At 32.5% G+C, this 20,943-nt stretch overlaps 4 protein-coding genes across 5 annotated transcripts; 3 read left to right on the top strand and 1 right to left on the bottom strand.

Moving 5' to 3' along the window:
- Positions 1–3,398: 3,398 nt before the first annotated feature.
- Positions 3,399–9,062, top strand: LOC102593052 (biotin carboxyl carrier protein of acetyl-CoA carboxylase). The gene is made up of 9 exons (XM_006356138.2): positions 3,399–3,530; positions 4,127–4,303; positions 4,922–5,016; positions 7,164–7,223; positions 7,378–7,611; positions 7,711–7,773; positions 8,451–8,519; positions 8,666–8,711; positions 8,805–9,062. Exons 1-9 carry the CDS (start codon positions 3,521–3,523, stop codon positions 8,873–8,875), a joined length of 825 nt encoding a protein of 274 aa, XP_006356200.1. The 5' UTR covers positions 3,399–3,520; the 3' UTR covers positions 8,876–9,062.
- A 686-nt stretch (positions 9,063–9,748) lies between these two features.
- On the top strand, positions 9,749–10,173 carry LOC102593383 (uncharacterized protein At1g15400-like). The gene is made up of 2 exons (XM_015312757.1): positions 9,749–10,055; positions 10,154–10,173. Exons 1-2 carry the CDS (start codon positions 9,749–9,751, stop codon positions 10,171–10,173), a joined length of 327 nt encoding a protein of 108 aa, XP_015168243.1.
- Positions 10,174–10,219: 46 nt separating this feature from the next.
- On the bottom strand, positions 10,220–13,821 carry LOC102593712 (trafficking protein particle complex subunit 2). Of its 2 annotated transcripts, none has more exons than XM_006356140.2 (6): positions 13,687–13,821; positions 13,441–13,540; positions 12,564–12,649; positions 12,399–12,460; positions 11,544–11,629; positions 10,220–10,490 (listed from the first exon to the last, which is right to left on the bottom strand). In XM_006356140.2, the coding sequence occupies exons 1-6, from the start codon at positions 13,818–13,820 to the stop codon at positions 10,398–10,400; spliced, it is 561 nt and encodes a 186-aa protein (XP_006356202.1). In that variant the 5' UTR covers position 13,821; the 3' UTR covers positions 10,220–10,397. The 2 variants fall into 2 exon arrangements, with proteins under 2 accessions (XP_006356202.1, XP_006356203.1); XM_006356141.2 differs by having other exon boundaries at positions 13,441–13,532; positions 13,687–13,778.
- Positions 13,822–17,423: 3,602 nt separating this feature from the next.
- On the top strand, positions 17,424–20,519 carry LOC102585179 (probable polygalacturonase At1g80170). The gene is made up of 9 exons (XM_006356200.2): positions 17,424–17,661; positions 18,178–18,309; positions 18,398–18,568; positions 18,736–18,756; positions 18,849–19,056; positions 19,204–19,285; positions 19,383–19,491; positions 19,834–19,950; positions 20,045–20,519. The coding sequence occupies exons 1-9, from the start codon at positions 17,464–17,466 to the stop codon at positions 20,318–20,320; spliced, it is 1,314 nt and encodes a 437-aa protein (XP_006356262.1). The 5' UTR covers positions 17,424–17,463; the 3' UTR covers positions 20,321–20,519.
- The last annotated feature ends 424 nt before the right edge of the window (positions 20,520–20,943 follow it).

The raw sequence follows: 20,943 nt of genomic DNA on the forward strand, positions 1-20,943 counted from the left end.
TATAACCCTTTACATTCATACCTCACTAAATCGTTACACTATATCTCCAACTAATCTCGCTTAACTAATATTAAATCAGTGTATATATACTGCATTGGTATTATTAATGTTGATAATTTTGATATTAAATCATATATATATATATATATATAGAGAGAGAGAGAGAGAGGGTGTGTATTGGTAGGTATATATACTCTAATAGTATCATTGAATAATGAGTAATTTCTAAACAAGAAACTTTAATGATACCATAAAAATATATATATACGCTTATAGTATCATCGACTAATAAGTAATTTTTTAACAAGAAATCTTAATAATACCAATACAATATATATATATTACTAATATTTAGGAATGGCACTTTGTGTGTGCGAACACTACAACAAGAGTATTGTACTATCACCTTGCTCTTTTTAATCATTGAATGAACATGTGTATTTCTCTTTATTTTTCCACGTGTACAGGTGATTTTCTCTTTGTCAGATAAATTTATTTCTCTTCCTTCTTTCGTCTACAATTTCTCCAATGTTATCTGATCTTCATTCTCCTCATAGACGGTATTATTCGTCCTTCGTCATCATTATTCCCTTTCTTCTACATTTGTTTTTCCCTGGAGAAATATTGAACTCTATACTCTCTGAATCTCTCACTCGCCGACGATTTTAAGAGAATTAGGATGAATTCTAACTATGCTTCACTATTATGTTTACTTTGCTTTTGTTCTTCCCAGTTTCTATCATATTGCTCACTTCAATTATTTCATATTCAACCTTACTTTGAGGAATATAGATTGGGTTTTTCTTAGTCTTGCTTTATTATGAAGAATTAATCACAATTTGATATGGGTATTTTAATTGTTTATATAGTTTCTAGCTAATATTTCTACATGCATGTTTGTAATTTCGATTTGCACATGTATTATCTTTGATGAATGTTGTCTTTTGTAACTAATTAATTAGTGTAATGTTAGATGTCTTGACAAAAATCTAAGCTATCAAAGATGACATAAATTTAAAGTTCATTATGCATCCAAGTTGTTTGATAATATGCCTCGCTTAACTTATTTGAAGTTTCATGTTGTCATTTTCCTTTTTCAGGTTGTAGCGGGATTATCTTTATCAGCAAACTGAGTGAAGTCAATTTGAGAAGAAAGTCAATTTATTTTGTCTTAGTAATTCTGGGACTATTGTTTAAGACTTGGGGCACTAAACACACAAGGTATTATCATCAATTATTTTCTTATTGATATTCTTTTTGTTTTGTTTTGATCAACAATGTAACTTTGAGTACGTTTTGTATATTTATTAGTATTTCATTTTCAACTTTTGTAGAAAGCATATTTCAACGACCTCAAACAGTAAAGCAAAGTTGAACTTTTGTTGGGTCTCTAGAAATATGTGTTCTTGGGTTTGCGGCAATAACTTTTTAGTGTCTTCGATTTGAGGCCATTTATTAAGAGGAAAAACAGAGTGTTCATGATGTTTGTTCCATTTTTCCGCTGTATGACTAAAAATAGTTGTTGTCACGTTGGGGGCTTTATTTCTCAATTCTTTACTTAATGACAATGTCTAATATGTGAATACATATTGCTTGATTAGCAAATATTGGAAATTTAAAAAAACGTCTATGTGAGCTATTCAAATTGGAAAGTATGTTCAATCTTTTCGCGATTATTATTATTGTCACAACAACGTTGATTTAGTTCTACTCAAGCGAGCATTCTATCTTTTCGGCCTAAAAAGTAGTGGTGCATAACTTGTATTGTAAATATCTACAAGTTAAAAAAAACCTGCTTCAACTAGCATAGCTGAAGAATTCAAAAGAACCAAACAAGTATTTATAGGCAGAAAAAATGAAGGTTGCGGAAAACTTAAACTTTGTGATACGTATAGCCAAATATCTTCTAATAGAAGAGAAGAGTTGTTACTAGCACAACGTATATCTTCTGATAGAAGAGAAGAGTTGTTACTAGCACTACGTATGAAAAAACAAGATTCTACAAAACATAACCTTTTTAAAAAACCAACAGTTGTTGCCTAGAGTAACCTACATCATTTTGGTACACGCCACGACTCCCAAATTAAGTTGCTATTATCATACGAGAAGCACTTCCACTTCTTGAAAAAAGATAAAAAATTCAAATAGCCATATGTTATGTTGAGCACCTGAGATGAGAGGGAAGGTCGATTTGACTCGAAGAGAGTGTTCTTGTGTGTTGAAGACCTATCAACACTTGATTTGCACCTTCAATCATCGTCGTTTGTACTAGTTATCCGTCTCAACCATGTGTGTGTGCATCACATGATAATCAAAACCTTTTACTGAATCTAAGGTACCAACCAAAGAAGGGATGATGCAGTTGGAAAAAGGGGACTAACATGAGTTTCTAGAGTCTCAAACCAGATAGAGAGAAGGGTAGAACTGGATAAAGCTATATGATAAGCTAAGTTATCTTTAATCTATACTTTTAGATCGGAAATTGCGAAACATATTGCTCGACACTTTCCTTGCTTCCTTTATTGCTTTAGTTAAACTCAATAGGTTTCACAAATGTACTGGATGATCAATTTGTTATTGAAATTGCCATTTTGGTTCCTAGGACTTGATATTTCTTTTCCTTCTTTTTTTTTGTAGACAATTTTAGGTCATATTCAAGTGCACATTAAAATCTGCCTATCGAATATAATACCAATGACATTTTATTGTTGGATTTGTATAGTCTACTATTGTTTTTACAGCTTAAACTCCATTATTAGCCTCAAAATACATCATATATATATTATTGGGCCTGTGCATAACACGGGTAACGCCATCTAGAATACATTCTTATCTCCTCTTGGATACGTCCCTCCCCTCTCGGATACATCCTTATCCCTCACCAAATACATCATTCTCATTAAGTAATGTATCATTCACAATCCTTGAGTTATGTATCCGCAGGTGTACTCGTGATCTTATAAATTTAAGGAATTTTTGTAATTTAAGAAACATATAGGGATATGATGTAATTAGCTCTTAACACTATGAGATTTATGTAATTTTTATTATTTTTAGACCTCACTTATAGATTATGTTGTTGTTGTTGTAAAGTATGATAATGAGTGGGGGTTTCAAATTGAGCCCAAATATAGGTAACGTACCCAACCCATCCAGAATATAATAAGTAGCTAGGATATTACAATATGATTTTTAAAATTTTAAAATCTTTTTAACTAATGACCTTTTTTAGTTCCATCTTTTTCGTTGGGTCAAGAAAGTTGGTAAAAGGACAAACAATCAACGTTGTTACCCACCCGGCCACTAGATCACCTTATCCACAATTACGGGCCCTCTCCAAACGGGCCTTTCATTAATGGGCCTTGTTAAACTGAAATTAGATTAATTAACAAACAATTAATAAGGGCGTTGTTCTCGTTTCAAACTTCTCTTCCTTCTTTGTTTCCATCGCCATTTCACCAGCAAGCAAAGCTTCAAGCTCTGCCCTGTGTTTTTTCATAGGGTTTTTTTTACCCTTCTTATGGCTGCATGTAAGTACTCAATTGCTCATTCTCTCTAGTGTTCTTGGTGATTTGATACATCATGCATGAAATCTTTTTTGTAATTGCTTGTTCTTATACTTCTGTAAATTTCCTGTAAAATCAATTAAACAAGGGTTGGAGTTAGGGTAGGCTAAATTGATGTATTTTTTACTCTTATGCTTCTATAATTGCTTGTTTTTAATAAAAATGCGAACTTTTCTTACTTCAGTGACTCTTTTTGCCGTTGTTGATTGTATTTTTTCTGTTTTAATGTGCCTTAATTTCAAACTTGTTGGTATTTTGCGTCTTTCTTATGTGTTTATTCTGTTAATTTAGTAAAAACGTGAGCTTTTCTTACTGTTCTAAGTAAGTTTTGGCATATCTAGTGTTGTTGATCGCTTTCTATTTAATACATATGCATTGATCAGATTAAAAGAGAGCTTGGATTACTGCTTGCCTCTGTAAAATTAATTTAAAAAGATTAGATTTTCTGACCTCTTTGACTCTTTTCTGTTTATTGGTAGTGTTGATTGCTTTCTGTTTCCTTTAGGATTTTTAAAACAATTTATGTGTTTGTTGATTTTGTGAGTGTTTCTGTAATCCAGGTGGTTTTGGGGCTTCTGGCCTTAAATTAACAAGTTTGAATTTGGGATCCACTAAGCCCAAATTGAGTGTAGTGCACAATCTGAGAACGAAGAAATTTGTTCAAAATGATGGGTTGCTATTAACCACAAAGTCAAGGAAGACATTTGATTGCCGGTGTTCAACTGTTGAAGCTAAACGTGAGTGATTTTCCGCGCAGACCCTGGATTTTTTCTGTTTTCATAACTAAACAAGTGCAATTTTTCTGCTCACACAGTGTTTGCAATTGACTCGTTTTTTAGTTTGCCTATCATGACAGCAATGGTAGTGTTTATACTTAGTTTGAATCATTTGAAATGCTAAGTTGCCATATTTTTCTGTGATAATGAAGAATGGCTGGTTATTCTTGTTTATCTTATTGACTTTTTAAGAGTTTCCATGAGTCATTTGGAAGCATGTTATTGGACTTATCCTGCTTTTGGAGTTCCCATTATGTTTTATTGGTTCTCGTGTGTGATTTCAAACTAGACTAGATCAAAGATCTCAGATAGGCCCTTGCTCACCTTTTCGAGGAGTACCTGTTACATTCTTATTCTGGAGGTTTTTCAGTTGGTAATTAAATTACCATTTCTAAAAGGTTACTGGTCTTTATTTATTTTTACTAGGTTTATAAATATTGAGCACTTCGTTCCTGACATCTATGATTCCTTTTTTCAGTTAACATAACTTCTTGCTCTATGGCTTCACCTTAAGCATGGACATGTTTTCTGTTATGTATAAATAATCATGCCACTTTCTCTGTTTCTCTCATCATGTAGCTGCTGCAGCAACAGCTATTCCTAAATCAGATGATAGTTCGAGTAAGATTGTTTCTTCAGAAACTGCAAGTCCATTGATTCCAAATTCATATGAGGTCAGCACTCTCTATTTGCATTCTGTACTCTGTCAGAAGACAGTAATCTGATCATTATAGTGATATAAAGTAGCGAAACTTTCTTGCTGGTGGAGTGTTGTCAGCCACTACAAATTTCAAAAAATATTTTAGAAATTTCAGGAACTTGGGAAACAGCTTGGGACCTTTAAATAACACAGTGTAACTACAGTAGCACCACGATAAAATGTGAAGTGCAACAAACTCATCTTTTTTTTTTTTCCATTTCCAGCCATGTTGGGGTTAAAGGTGAATGTTTTGGAAATGAGCTTATCCCTTGTCTGAAGTTCCTCAAAAAATCTGGTTAGCTGTTGCATAGCAGCTTGTAGTCTAAATACTTGAGCTTCTTGTTGGATCTTCCTTGAAATTTATGAATATTTAGATTCTAGTGGTCTATAAATTTTAGGCGAGACCTACAAGATAAATAATTGGTAAGGTACCTCCTTGGTATTATTGATGTTCATTGATAAAAGTACCTTATTTTTCAAATGAACCTGCAAGATGGATAAGGATTGTCTATCCATCATGAGCTTCCTGCTGGATCTTCTTAGAAAATTAAACATATTAAGATTCTAGTGGTCTACTTTAGATGAGACCTTGAACATGGATAATTAGTATAGTACAAGAGGCCAGGTCTTAGGCAACCTAAACGGGTTTGAACCGTGCTCCACTGGCCCTCGGGGATTTCTGGGTAAAAGGGAGGAAGGCTAACTTTAAATCTTTAATAACGACAAAAATCTCTCTGATTCTTTGAGAAAGATAAAATGCAGAGAATGCTCAGCAGATCCCTTTCCTTCCTCCCATTTCTATCAGATTTTTCCTTAATGTTATCAATTGTTTGATAACTATTAATACCAATTTTAGTATTTGGATTCTGACTGTTACACTCCTGCTTAGAGAGTCTAAGTCTCCGTTGCTTAGAGCGTCATTTACATCTGCAGTTGACATGACTCTGCCCCAATGCATTTTCCTTTTGTATGTTGCTAACAGACTTTTGTGTAGTACATGCATCCTCTTTACACTATACCTCCTAGCTTACTTCCTATTTGAATATTAGGAGGGTGCTAGTGTTAAACATTGCATTATTTTCATTAAGAAAAAGTTTTAACCACACATTATTGTAGAGTAGCTTTGTGGATTTTAAAGGAAGATAATAAGGTCGTAGTGAAGGTTGAGTGCAGATTTGACTTCAAGCTTCCAGCTAATAGGCTCATTTGACAAGAAAATTTTGAACCCTGTTAGTATTCTTTAATGGCAAGATTTAGTGGCAGGTAGGGGGAACTTGTAACACCAGTGGTGGTAAGAAAACATTTGTTTGGGTAAACAAGTGGGTATTGTCAATAGATGGAGGGGTTTCATAAATTGCAGTATCACTCTGATGCAGAGTATCAAACCACGTGTCTCAGTAGCCCTTGCGAGATGGTCCATCAAGTTGAAACTTGGCTGGTGTAATACTTTAGTTGTACTTAACTTCATCACCTTCTTCGTAATGCGTTAACTCGGAAACTCCTAGTGGGATCTTCTCTTACAGAGTGTGTGTGGGGATGGGAGGTGGGGGGTGGGTGTGTGTGGATAGAATTCGGGAAGGCATCTCTAAGTGTCTACAGGGTGCCTTGGTTGAAGGGAAGTTTCGTGTTCAGAAAACGGGCTTGCATCTATTTAAATAACTCTATATTACTTACTTTCCTTTAGTTTGATGCATAGAATATAATCCCTGTACTTGCATTGTCTTTTGCAAGCTTTTAAGCCAGCTGGGAATTGTGTAACCCAGTTGTTTTGTCTGTGTTTCTACCCAACCTCGTATGGTATTTCCACCACATTACTTCATGACATGATACCTCCAAAGCTACATCACCTTGTTGTAACAGAAATCTGACTCTGAAAAGGAAATAAAACATGAGTTGTTACTTCCAACTTCTTGATTAGACTTTATTTTTCTTCATAAACAAATCTTACTCATATTATTCATGTGGAAAATTTGTTCTGATCTGCTAAAATTATTTTGGTGAAGAGGCACTCAGTTTATGTTGAGGAGTGGATTAAATATGTTCTTCCGTATTATTATGTTATTGCTTGCATGCAATGACATTTTGTATTAACATGTGAAACATACCTACTTCATTTAACAGGTGGAGTCTCTCCTTGCGGAAATATGTGATACAACTTCAATTGCAGAAGTTGACTTAAAAGTAAGCTGGTTTTGTAATTCTTTTCTGTTTATTTTATTTCTTATTCCTATGTCCTTCACGGAAGTTATTTATGATCTCCCCTTGATGCATGATTAATCTTCAATCATTTTAAAATTCTTCTACTTCTTATGACACTTTTTCATTTTATTATTAGCTTGGTGGATTTCGTTTATATGTGAAGAGAGACTTGACAGGGCAAAGTACAACTTCATTGCCTCCAATAACCAGTCCTGTCAGTATTCCCTCATCTGTTGAAGTGGCTGATTCAAATGGCTCAGCCTCATCAACATCATTAGCTATCACAAAATCTTCACCTCCCTCAGATGGAATTCAGACAATGATTGAAAAAGCTGCAGATGAAGGCTTGGTGATAATTCAATCTCCTAGGGTGAGATTACAGTGAATATTTCTTTCTCTGTTTATCTATCAATCTCTTCCTCTCTCTGCCTTTCTCTCCCTGAAAATGACACTCTCATATGTCATGCAGGTTGGTTTCTTCAGAAGATCTCGAACCATTAAGGGAAAGCGTGCACCTCCAGCCTGTAAAGAAGTAGGTGTTCTTTTTCATTTGCTCTTTTTAAATCATATGATGAGGTGTTTCTGTTTGCTAAAACTAAGAGATTGACGACAAAGTCTTTGTATAACTGATTACTACTGAAGTTCTGAAAAGTTTACTATTAATCTCATTTTGATATTGCTCCTTTCCCTTCAAAAGGAGGTCTGTTCAAAGCGGAGGTCTAAGCAAAATTCTGGAATATCTACTTTATAAAGCTGCCTTTAACTATGTTTAAATATCTGTTGCTTTGTTCAAAAAAAAAGTCTGTTGCTTCATTTTGTGAGTCCACACCTCTTTTTGTACTGTCAGAGTTCGTTTCCAGTTTTACCTTTTAAGCTGGCCATTCATTTAAATATGGTTAGAAAATTATGTTATTGGTAGCATACTAATTTTAAGGGCTCCCCATTTAATCTTTTTATCTGGAGAAAAGCCAATCTAAACTGGATGCTAAATCCTTTTAGAACTGTCATGCAGCTATATGAGGCCAAGGCAAATGTTACTCTATTTCTGAAACCCCCTTCCTCTCAACCTGCCCTCTTTGTTTCTTCTTTTTTCTCTGTTGTGTCTCTCTCAATTCACGATTAGAAGCGTCCTCTGTGCTTCGGTATTACACTTACCAGCTACTGAACGTATTACGTATGACCTATATTTTACTTAATTCTATTCTGTAGAAGCAACAAGTGAAGGAGGGACAAGTAGTTTTCTATATTGAGCAGCTTGGAGGCGAGCTCCCTGTCGAGGTTCGGGCCCTGCTATAGATGCATACTTGCATGATTTCTTTTTTACTGTACACGCTGTTCCTCTTTGCTCCGACGTTTATTTTAAGTAAATTCTCATGCATCTTTTTTTATTCTCCTTTTGTCTTTTCTTTTCTATCCTCTTTTAGTCTGACGTATCGGGAGAGGTTATCAAGATACTCCGAAAAGATGGAGGTATGCTTCTTAATTCTTATATGTGCTGAAAATCATTTTGTACATTCTATCTGTGACTACTTTAAGATCTCACTTTACTTGTCTATTGAACAGATCCTGTTGGATATGGTGATCCTCTAATCTCAATCCTTCCTTCTTTCCCTGGTATAAAGAAGCTTCAATAGATGGTTCTTGTAGCATATGTCTTCTGGAGCAGAGTTCATTTTTTTTAGAGAATACTCGAGTTGAAAATTGTTGATTGCCTTCTATTGAAAGTGCGGGATTTTTATTTGTTTTAGTTTAAATATCTATCTGGAATCTGCACCAGAAATGCTTTTAAGTTTTTGAATCTATACTCGCTTTCTTTTGCAATTTGTGTCTCAAAGAGTTATTAGCTCTGGTTCATTCCATTCCAGTGGTCATAATTGATGAAGTGGTAATTTGTGTATGGTTAAAAAACAATATAGCAGTATGATTTCATAAGTGGACGGGAGAGGTTATTTGCGATAGACCTCGTCTTTAGGAAGTCAAAAGCCAATAATGCGTTACGTACAAATGTTCTTGGCTAATTCATTAAATTAACCTTTTTTTTTGTTTTTAATATATAAAAGAGACTTTGTCTAGTTATACCTCTTCTCTTTAACCATGTGAGAGAAAGAAAATACAGATTAAAACAGACCGGCGCATACCATTTTAGATCCCAATTTCAAAGGCAACCTAAGTCATACACAGACAAACATTTTAAAAATCAGTATGACATGAACTTTTGAATTAGCAGTTTAAACAGGTGTTTGACCAACGAACTACATATAATCTCTTCTGTTAGATGATCGAGTATTAAGAAAAACGTAAATACTTATTGAACTTGTATACAGTGTAAAATATTGTTCTACTTGATTTTCCTTACTGTCGCCTGCATTTCTTGATTCAGAGGGCTGATCTCAAGAAAGATCTTTGAAAAGAGTATTAGTATAAAACAAGAGCAACAAACAAGAAGCTTTTGCCTAAACTTTTTTTTTTCTTTTGAGAAGAGTGCAGTATTCAACAATCAATTGTTGATGGCTGGGTTGCAAAGATCGGCTGTTTCATTCCGCAGACAAGGTTCGTCTGGACTTATATGGGACGACAAATACTTATCAGGTGAACTGACCAATCAGCCAGTCAAACATAAAGAAGAAACTAACAAAAAACGAGTAGGAAAACCCAAAGAGGAAATGAAGCTGCAGGTGAAGACTTCATCAACAACCATTGGATCAACAGGGAGGAGAGGATCCAACGGCGGTGGAGGGGTGAACCCGACGGCAGAACCACAGTCCCCTAAGGTTTCTGCATGTGGATTGTGCAGTGCTATTAATGGCAAAAAAGGTAAGTCCCACCATCGACCACTAAGGGACCAATGACAAGTCTTCGAAAGCCCAGAGCTAGCTAGTTGCTTCACATGCGCTCAATAGCATGACTTACAGATGCAATGGATCCATTGTAGTAGACTAGGATATAGCAAAACAATTACTCCTACAAACTAGGCTCAGTTTATCACTACTTGCTGCGGTTATATAATATGAGAAGGTCCACTAGTCAACTTATCATTTACCACGAGAAATATGGTCACTCCAAACACAATAACCAGTCATCAATAGCGAATGAATTTTACAAGGAATGAACTTTGAATGCATATGATTCTTGTTTAACTTTGGTCCGTAGTTTGGCTCAGAGATACTTTCTGGCAAGGGCTCTAACTTTAGTATCGAAGTGAGATGATGTGATGCGAGATCCTGGCAAATAGAGAGGATTCAAAAGTATCTGCAAGTTTTGCAGCAACAGATCAGTGAATGAAATCTAAAAATAGTTAGAGCACATAGCTCACTTCAAAACAGGGCATGAATAAGTAACACATTACATTATCTATGAGAGTATAAGTGAAAAAAGTCACAATGAAAGATGTGCGCAAACTTTTTCCCCAGGGGTGGCATCTAAGCTCAATCTCAGTTTTAAACATAAAACTATAGAATTTTATTCAATTATGTACTTCTTGAACTGCAACCATTTCTTTGGGGGAAAAAATCTAGCTTTCACTACAATACAAGTTCAATTATATTTGTGCATTACAAAATTTTGAATTATCATACAGTTACCAACTAATTCATGGCTAAACAATTTCTCAAGCTGTACCATACACCTTTAGAGCTAAACTTGACAAAACCTATGTATCTATCCAATATTAAGTTTTCAGTAGTTACATGAACCACTGTAGACCATGTGTTTCATTTATAGAAAAAAATAATCCAAAAGATATCTTAGAAACACTGGAACAGTACCAGCCTAACAAATCAGTACATCTAGTGATGTGTACCAAAAAGGTACTAATGCACGCCGGAAGAGTACTTTGTTGTGCTGCAACCCCAAAAGAGCAAGGTAAGGAGAACAAAAAGGCAAAGAAACTAATCATAACTGAGGAACTCCCAAAAATGAAATCTATTAAGCCCAAATGAACTTCATAGGATCAGAGATATCTAAACACTGCTGACATGAATTCAAGATGACTTCACATCAACTGATCTTATTCTTACATACAAAAAAAAATATTCCAAGCAATTCTTTTAATAGCCATGCCTACATACAGTAGTTTCTGCTTAAAAGAATCTCTTGTTATAGCCTAGGAACGCAAACAATAAAGTAGAGAAGTTTAATAAGAGCTCCTCATAGGTATGCAAAGATGTCAGCAGCCCCCCACCCCCTTTCCCATCCCAAAGAGCAAAAAAGTGAGGCCTTTACTAGGTTTGAGCAGCAAAAGTAGATTAAATAAACTTAAATGTAAGACCACTGTGTTTTTTAAGTCCTATTAAAAACCTTTACCTTTATATATAGTTCATGGACCTCCTGGAAGAAGCTTTTGATCCCATCATCATTGCGAGAGTCGTGAAGCAGCATCAATCGCGTATGTATGCTTGATTGGTCAAGGGAACAAAAAACAAAATGTTCACATTTGTAAAGTCAAACTGGTGATGCTGATTGTATGGTTCCCATATACAAAAACATATTAATTTATGCAGCTACGAGAACATCTAAAACATGCTTCTTCCTTTTTTTTCTTTTTCTTCCTTTGATAGGTAAAAATATGCTATAGAGGGAGACAGTACAAGTCTGCCTTGTCATTCCAACTATTATTAAACCAAGGAATCAGTCAAGAAGATAAGCTAATAAAAAACATCAGGAGATTTAGCCTTAGTGTGCTCGAAGTTAAGAGTTAACTATCATCACTGGTTACAGAAAGGGATGAAGAAAGACATAAATGTGGTTATGTGGGCCAAGATTAGGACAAGATGGAGTTGTTGGGGGAATGGTCCTATTCAAGATCATAAAGGTTAAGAAATATGGGTTATCTCTTCTTCCTAGTTCTAATATGGCAAATCACTTCACACATCATTCCATAAGCTATAAGAACTAATCTTCTACAAGAGGAGTCCACTGGAGAAAAACTGATAGGCAGATTCATCTGTGACACATGGAGTACTACAAAACAATGACTAGCTTTAGAAGTAACCATTTACCACCGTAAATCAAATAATTTCAGTACAAGAAGAAGCAAGCTGTTGTATCGATTGTTAAGGAGAAATGCAGGTACAACACAAGCTAGCACCATCATCTATTTTCTATAACAAAAACAGTGCTGTCACTAAATACTGATTTACTATAACATATTAAGGATATGACCAGCAGTGACATAAACAGAAACCACCAAATCATTGAATCTGTCAATTGATTTCAAGAACCTGGATGAAGAAAGAAGAATCACTATGAGGATGATAAAAGCAAGAAACTTTACAATAGAAAATTGCAATTAATGCCTTGATGACTAGGGGAAAGCAACCTTACATAGCACTTGTAGTCCATGCAAGGTCCTGGACAATATCCAATGCTGCATGTAATATAAACTGGTGCTGATGAGCAGCATCTTCTTTCTAGCATGCAAGTACAATGTACAATATCACCAAGCAACTACAATGCTTGTAATCAATGACAGAAAGTAAAAAGATGTGCATACAGTTTGACAATGGTGGCAAAGATGCTGCAGTTCACACTATAAATTTAAATGCATGATAACTACCTCATTAAAAACTCGAGTGCAAACGTTACATAATTCACATTATGATGTAAAACTGGTTAAGTTTCTTTATATAAGTTACTCCATTGCTTATGTTGTGACTTGTGATTTAAGGTCAGATGGAAACTAGTGACTGATCATAATCCAAAAAGAAACAAAACGAGAAAAAAGAACCTGGATACTGATAAGCACGGTAGTTGATCTCTTAACCTTGTTTAAGACATTATGATGCCTAAATATAGAAATATTGTTCCTCACCGAAAACCCAATTCTGATCCTCCAGTAAAACCAAAGAGAAAAAAGAATGACAATTAAAAACCAGTGCTTTTAGATCAGTTTTACACAGCATTACTTCAACTGGACTAGCACATGTAGAGCAATATTCACCCGACTGTAAATAGTTTTCCAAAATTAAAACGAGGTTTATGTACATTTCCCATCAACCAGATTCAAAGTCACGCAAAACTAGAAACTCTACTAACATGATCAGAGTTAACCTTTAAACTGAGGCAACAACAATAGTCCGGAGAGGAAAGAGTGTCCGCAGACCTTACCCCTACCTCTCAGCCTGATGCAGAGAGACTGTTTTCGATACACCCGCTGCTCAATCATTTAACGAAAAAAAAAAGTAGAGCAAAGGTCAATTACCTTTGGAGCAGTGCCAACTTCAGCTTCGTAGATAGGGATATCATTCCTGCTTACAATCATAAAACATGCTGTGCTTGCCATTTTTCGGATCCCTAAATTCCTTCAAATACAAAACCGAATCAAATTCACATTTTAATTACGCATTAAACAAAACTTTAGTGATCTCAATATCAATTAAAATGAGCTAAAGATAAATTTTGAATCTACGGAAATCTAGAAGAGAAAGAAGGAACAAAGAGTACTTACAACTCGATTACGAGAAGAGATCGCGAGGAGTTCGCCGAAGAAACGGGACGGAGAAGTTCGCAGAGAAGACAGAGTGCCGTAAAACTGGGCCGAAGAAGAAACTCTGCTGTAGTGAAAGTTGGGCCTGTAATCATCTGGACTTCGGATCTAAATGTTAAGGCCAGTCCATTTTGCAAGAAATGGCCTACTTTTAGGACAACTATTTAATACAGAGTCAATATATAAACTAGATAATTTAAGGCCCGTGATACGGGCCCAATACAATGAAAGACCCCGGGCTTGATATTACAATATTATATATATTTATAATAGAAATTTAATTAGTTTTGGAAAAGAATAATTATTATGACATTCTCAAATAAACATGATAAGAAATAATAATAAAATATCACATGCTCCAAGGTTTATTTTAACATCATGTCAAATATATATATTCGAATTAAATAATTAATTTAATGATATTTTTTTCTATTTTATTGGAAAATTATTCAAGAGAGTAGATTAAAATTATGAGTCTCAATAAATTACCAATTTTTATAAACCATATGAAGCAATAAAGTTTATTGATCCATCTATATAGATTAATTTTGAATACACTTAAATTTATTTTTATAGTTGTTTAACAAACAAAAATAATGACCTACTTAATGAAAATTAGAATGAATCAATCTCATTCTTTACAAAGTGACAAAAGGATGAAAAAAAAGTTATGACTTTATATCTTGTCTTTATATTCATTAAAATTAGGAGAACAATTTAGTATAGTAAGGACTTTTTTTTTCTAAATTAATTTATATACATGATGAATGAATGTTTTACCTCAAATAATGAGAATTTAAAAATATTAACAAAAGTTAATATAATATATATTGCAATAATTTAACATAAGTTAGTTAAAATAATAATTTATATAACTTGCTTAAAATGATTTTAACTGATGATAAAATAATAGTAATAAATAAATATATGTTTCTCAATAAATTATATAATGACATATATGTTACGTGAAGTTTTGGGATTATACATAAAAAGAGAAATTAAGTAAATTAGATACTACAAAAATTATCTTTACAATCCAAAAAGAAAAGCAACACCATGAAATTGAAAAGTCTAAAGAGAACCAAAGGAAAGGACATAACATGCTTCGAAATTATTGGAATTTTTTTCTTGAAGAGCTTGCTCGCTGGTTGCATTCCTTATGTATTATGCCTTTTGAGAATTGCAATTGTGATTGATATTGAATTTGGCATGTTAATTGGTCCATTATCATGTTCATTAGAGTGTTTGAAAAATGTGGATCAGTTGAATTTTACTGAAAATTTGTTATATCGATAAGTCCCAGAAGTGATGTGTTCACTAAGAAATAGCGAATTTTACTTTTGTCTTATAATTGTTTTACAAAGGTAGGACCATTATGTAGGGAATTGATCAAAAATGAAGTTTCTAATAATGTTGAAAAAAATTGCATTATTGATCTTCCTAATAAGAGATCTATACCGAAGTGTGTAATATTAGGATGTAAATTAGAAATAAAGGGCGAGAAATTTATTGGTATAAGACATGAGAGGGAGAGAATTGAGGAGTGAATGAAATCAAGAATGAGTTAGTGTCTATTTATTTGTGTCATACTTAGTTCTAGAAAAATCTTATAATTTATAATTTCTAAAATAATCATGCAACTTGTGGAGGAAATTTAGCCACTTAAATTATTATTTTTGTTGACAAATTTTAAAAATAGAATTTATAGAATTTTAAAATGAAATATATATGAAATGACCATATTATCCTTGATTGTCCTCAACTTCATATTTCTATATTTCTATATAATAGAAAAATACCAAATTTTAGCCGGACAACTTTAAATTTAAATCAAACTTACATTATTTCACTATTCAGATTAATATGTTTGAAATCAAATAAAAGTAAAAATTTGATTATATAATTTAATGAAGAACTACTCTTTTATAATCTAGTAAATATTTTTACTTTACTTTAAATGCAAATATACCATTCTATTCATTTTATTTGTAAAGTTACTTTTTAACATCTTTTAAAATATATATTTTTAAATATTGAAACTAATTTTATTTATTCTTTAATTGCAAAATATATATTATTAATTATCATACTTATTTCTTTCCAGGTAAACTAATTGAGAAATAAAAGTGAAAATAATTAATTATATTTTGAAATAATGAACTTTTATATTAAAGTATGTATTTTTAGCAAGTATAATGAATAGAAAAAATATTAAGAATTAAATTAAAGTAATAGTAAAATAGAGTAATGAATAGATATCACAATAACTCATAAAAAAAGTGAAGTAATAACAAAATGAGTTAATAGTAATAACAATAACTAAAGATGTTGCTAGAACTATTTAGTTTTCTTGTTATCATTCTTGGTAGATTTTTTGTTTGCATGAAGTAACATTTTTACCTTTGATCATCATTCACTTCATATATAGAAAGATGTTTCTAGAATTATTTATTTTTCTTGCTATCTCTCTTAATAGATTTTTGTTAGAATGAAATTACATTTTTATTCTTGGTCGTCTTAAATGCAAACATATCATCCTATTCATTTTTATTTGTAAAGTTACTTTTTAACATCTTTTTCTTTAATTTCAATCTAATATTTATTATTAATTTTATCACACTTATTTATTTTCAAGTATATTAATTAGAGACCAAAATAAAGGTGAAAATAATTAATTTTATATTAAAAGTAGGCATTTTTGATAAGCATAATGAATAGAAAAAAATATTAAGAATTATATTAAAGTAATAGTAAAATAGAGTATTGAATAGATATCACAATAACTCACAAAAGAAAAGAAAGTGATTTAATCACAAAATAAGTTAATGGTAATAACAATAACTAAAGATGTTTCTAGAACTATTTAATTTTCTTGTTATCATTCTTGGTAGATTTTTGTTAGGGTGAAATTACATTTTTACTCTTGATCATTATTCACTTCATATATAGAAAGATGTTTCTAGAATTATTTACTATCTTTCTTAATATTTTTTTGTTAGAATGAAATTACATGTTTACCCTTGGTCGTCCTACCACTTCACTCTTCTATATAATAGAAAAGTAGTCCAGCTTATTTTAACTATATGTTTAAAAAAGAATGTCTCTTTTATATTTTAGCAACTCTTTAATTTTAATTTTTCACCTTATATGTTTGAAACCACAAGATTAAAGATAATTTTGGTAAGTTCTACATATCTTTAGTTTAAGACTATAAACTTGAAAAATCCTTTCTTTTTTAAATTACGTATCAAGTCAAAACCAGATAAACAAATTGAATATCAACTTTAATGAACTTACTTATATCAAATCAATACAAATTATTATGGTTAACTAGTAGTTTAAAAAGTAAAAAAATACATGTCAATTAATCATGATTACACAAAAAAAGTCTATATTTAAATACATATTATATAACATGCATATTATATTGACTTGACATAAACACCATATACACGTAAGTTTTTACGGATTTGGTTGAAACTTAGCCTGTTGATACTAATAAAGATAGCAGTGATGGGATTGAATTATTTGCTCAAATCTAATATACAATATTGCCAATGTAGGAAATTCCCAATTCTTTTTTTAATTACTTTCTTGGAACCTTCCTTTCATAACTATTATAGTAGTGACGCAAAAATAGAAATGACCTTGAATATTGTCAAGTATGATACATTAATATAAATCCCCTTTGGTTTTGTCAGTTTAATTAATTAACAGAATTAGACGGGGGAGCTGATCATGAGATCTTATAATGTTTCTATTTTTGCATCACTACTATATAGTATTATGTTTTCCTTCTTGCTTTTTGTAAATGTGAACAGTTTTGATTCCTTCATTCAGTTTCCTACATTGAAAGATTCAAGAGACAAATCATTATCCCTTCTTTACGTGAATGAATTTGGAGCCAAAGGAGATGGCATCACCGATGACACTAAGGTAATTCCTTTTTCGGGTCAAATCATTAATCTTTGCGTTTACGTAATATTTATACTGATCATTCAAAAATAAATGCAAGTATGTCAGATCATTCAAAAGATAACTGCAAGTAACTCTATTTAATATTCTCATTATGCTTACCATCCTCATCCACTGATACGCACACAATAGTCGTATTCTAGTTGGGCATCGGTGCAATAGTACCTATCAATAAATTTCTAACTTTAGGTCTTTTTTTTAAGAAAAGATACTGATTCAATTCATGTGAAACAACACATGGATAAGAGGAAGTTGCTTAGATAGACGATAGTAAACACCCCTTACTTTCAACTCTAAAGTTGTAAGTTTGAGTTATCAAAGGAGCAAAAACGGATGGTTAAGATATGTGTATCTAAGAGAATTTAGTATTTTGGTTAGAGTAGGGGTAGCGTTGTGCTCTACCATAGTCATGAGTCTATTTATAGTTGCGACTGTTAATTAATGTTGGTACTTACCTTTTATGTATGTATTTTACAGATTTTTCAAGATGTTTGGAAAAAGGCGTGTTCTTCATTCTTACGACCAAAAATTATAGTCCCAATTGGATATTCATTCTTAGTTCGACCAATTGATTTTGTTGGGCCTTGCAGATCAAAGGTTTCTCTAATAGTAAGTATTTATTTATAATACTAAGTCTTAAACAATGCTAAAGTTTTGCAACATAGATATATAATATTTTTTGCAATTAAAATTACAGATTGAAGGTTCAATAGTAGCACCAAAAGATCCAAAAGTATGGGATAAATTGGATGCACATAAATGGCTTTATTTTGTTAAAGTGAGACATCTCACTGTACAAGGAGGAGGAACAATAAATGGGATGGGCCAAAAATGGTGGGCTACTTCATGCAAGATTAATACAACCAATGTAATTTCAAGTTATTATTTTGGAGTTTTTCTTCGGGCGATGACTATTTTTCAATTATAGAATTAAAAAACGGCCATTTACAAATATATTTTCCCCTTCATGCTTTATATATGGTATTCCTTCACAAACATGAAAGTCTAATGTGATACAATCTTCTATTTTTGCAGCCTTGTCGACATGCTCCAACCGTAGGTGCTATTTTCTCCAGTCTCATTTGTTTTTAAGAGTTTTAACTTCTATAAAATTGACAGTATATTACGTAAACTTAATGAAAATACAGGCTATGAGTTTCCACAAATGCAACAATTTAAAAGTGAGGGACATAAGGATGCTAAATAGTCAACAAATGCATATATCAATTTCGAATTGCATAAATGTTGAAGTATCACGTATGATAGTAGAAGCACCAGCTAAGAGTCCTAACACTGATGGAATCCATATAACTTCATCTACACATGTTGCTATAAAGGATTGCACTATTCGGACAGGTATGTAAAATTAAATTAAATGACCACCTCTATCGAAGAGAGATATTTTATTCGTATGTATGATTTAAATTTAATCCATTCAAAATTCAATTGATTAGAGTCTATTTATTAATAATAATGTCACAAACTGAATATACGATTTGCCAGGAGACGATTGTATATCTATAGTCAATAATTCTTCAAGTATTCTGGTAAAAAATATTGCTTGTGGCCCAGGCCATGGTATAAGGTACAACATTTAACTATTTGTTTTGTTTATAATTAAGATAACATTCATGTACTGTAAAAAAAATAAAATTGGTTTGATGGCTGATGTATTATTGTAGCATTGGAAGCTTGGGAAAGTCAAATTCATGGTCTCAAGTGCACAATGTTTGTGTTGATGGAGCATATTTTTCCAATACAGAAAATGGTGTCAGGATTAAGACTTGGCAGGTAGATAATCCTATAGTACTGTCTTTGTCCTAATTTATATGATACTTTTCGCTTTTCGATAATTACACTGACTTATCTTTCAAAGCTAAATTTGATTTAGATCAACTCAATAAATACTTCAAAATTAAAATTTGAATATTGAAATACTATATGAAAAATATTATCTTATTTCAATATAATAAAAAAGATATTGGTCAAAATTCACATAGTTTGAATCTCAAAAAGCGAAAAGTGTCACATAAATTGGACCGTGCGAAATTACTCTGTTGATTCTCTTACAAATGAATCTGATTATCACGAATATTATCATTTAATTTTAGCTAATGCTTTGAATATTGGCAGGGAGGTAGAGGGTTTGTGAGAAGGATTAGTTTTATGAATGTGTGGATGGAAAATGTATCAAATCCCATCATAATAGATCAATATTATTGTGATTCTTCATTCCCCTGCCCAAATCAGGTACGTGTCGAATACTTCAAAAGTAGTGTATTTTTAAAGGACCTGACACGGATACGACAACATATTTGTAACTATGTGAATATTTGATATGTAGACTTCGGGTATTAGCATTCACAGCGTATCCTTCGTTGGAATTAGAGGAACTTCAGCAACAAAAAATGCAATTAAATTTGCCTGCAGTGATAGCTCTCCATGTAAAAAGCTATTTTTAAAAGATGTTCAACTTCTTTCGTATTTGGGGTTTCCTACGACATCGTTTTGCTGGAAGGCAGATGGATCAACGTCAGGGCTAAACAATCCCCCTTCTTGCTTCAACTTAATGGAACAGACCACAAAAAATTTATCCAATTGGAGTGATCAGTCCATTTGAATTTTTGATAATAATCTCATTAATTTGCTCAAGGCATAAATTAAGAGGCCTAGCTTAATTATTAAACCATGTATGCACATCATATGTAAATTTTTGTAGTACTTGATAAGATGAGAAGGTTATGAATAATCTATCCTTGAAAGGATCTTGTAATTGTGGCCCAAAAATCTATTACATATATGTAAATTCGGATTAAGTTCACAAATGGCTATTTGGAGTGGTTTTGATTTTTCGTCCCGCTTAACAGATATTTTAAAATAATTTCAGTTTCAGAAACTTAGCTAGGCAAAGTTTTTGTTACCCATCGAATATAAGTTGTGAATATAAATTAATTTTGTCTATAAAATAGAAATTCAGAATAATTCAATCATAAGGTATATCTTTTATAGTAACAAAGTAGAACCAAGATTGAAGGACGAGATTTTTTTTTATAATTGACAATTGACATAATTCTTTTTCAAGTTATAAAAGTCCCTTAAAATTTATGACTTCCAAATACATCAATAGACATCTGAATACATAGGCAAGGGATGTATCAGAGAGGGGATAGAACATCCGGTTACATAGGGGAGGGGAGGAATGTATCCGAGAGGGGATATGATCCGGATACATAAGGGAGGGAT

This window comes from Solanum tuberosum, unplaced genomic scaffold (genome assembly GCF_000226075.1).
Source record: "Solanum tuberosum cultivar DM 1-3 516 R44 unplaced genomic scaffold, SolTub_3.0 scf00215, whole genome shotgun sequence".
NCBI lineage: Eukaryota > Viridiplantae > Streptophyta > Magnoliopsida > Solanales > Solanaceae > Solanum > Solanum tuberosum.

Bases quoted from the DNA above. Each gene is read 5' to 3' on its own strand.
- LOC102593383 (XM_015312757.1), top strand. From the start codon at position 9,749: ATGGCTGGGTTGCAAAGATCGGCTGTTTCATTCCGCAGACAAGGTTCG. The intron at 10,056-10,153 runs GTAAGTCCCACC...CATGACTTACAG, and splicing joins TGCTATTAATGGCAAAAAAG to ATGCAATGGATCCATTGTAG.
- LOC102585179 (XM_006356200.2), top strand. From the start codon at position 17,464: ATGAGATCTTATAATGTTTCTATTTTTGCATCACTACTATATAGTATT. The intron at 18,757-18,848 runs GTAGGTGCTATT...ATGAAAATACAG, and splicing joins CTTGTCGACATGCTCCAACC to GCTATGAGTTTCCACAAATG. The intron at 19,286-19,382 runs GTACAACATTTA...GTATTATTGTAG, and splicing joins GGCCCAGGCCATGGTATAAG to CATTGGAAGCTTGGGAAAGT.
- LOC102593052 (XM_006356138.2), top strand. The intron at 7,224-7,377 runs GTAAGCTGGTTT...TTTTATTATTAG, and splicing joins TTGCAGAAGTTGACTTAAAA to CTTGGTGGATTTCGTTTATA. The intron at 7,774-8,450 runs GTAGGTGTTCTT...TCTATTCTGTAG, and splicing joins CACCTCCAGCCTGTAAAGAA to AAGCAACAAGTGAAGGAGGG.
- LOC102593712 (XM_006356140.2), bottom strand. From the start codon at position 13,820: ATGATTACAGGCCCAACTTTCACTACAGCAGAGTTTCTTCTTCGGCCC. The intron at 13,541-13,686 runs GTAAGTACTCTT...TTGTATTTGAAG, and splicing joins TCTCTTCTCGTAATCGAGTT to GAATTTAGGGATCCGAAAAA. The intron at 10,491-11,543 runs GTAAAGGTTTTT...CAAAACTTGCAG, and splicing joins TCCATGAACTATATATAAAG to ATACTTTTGAATCCTCTCTA.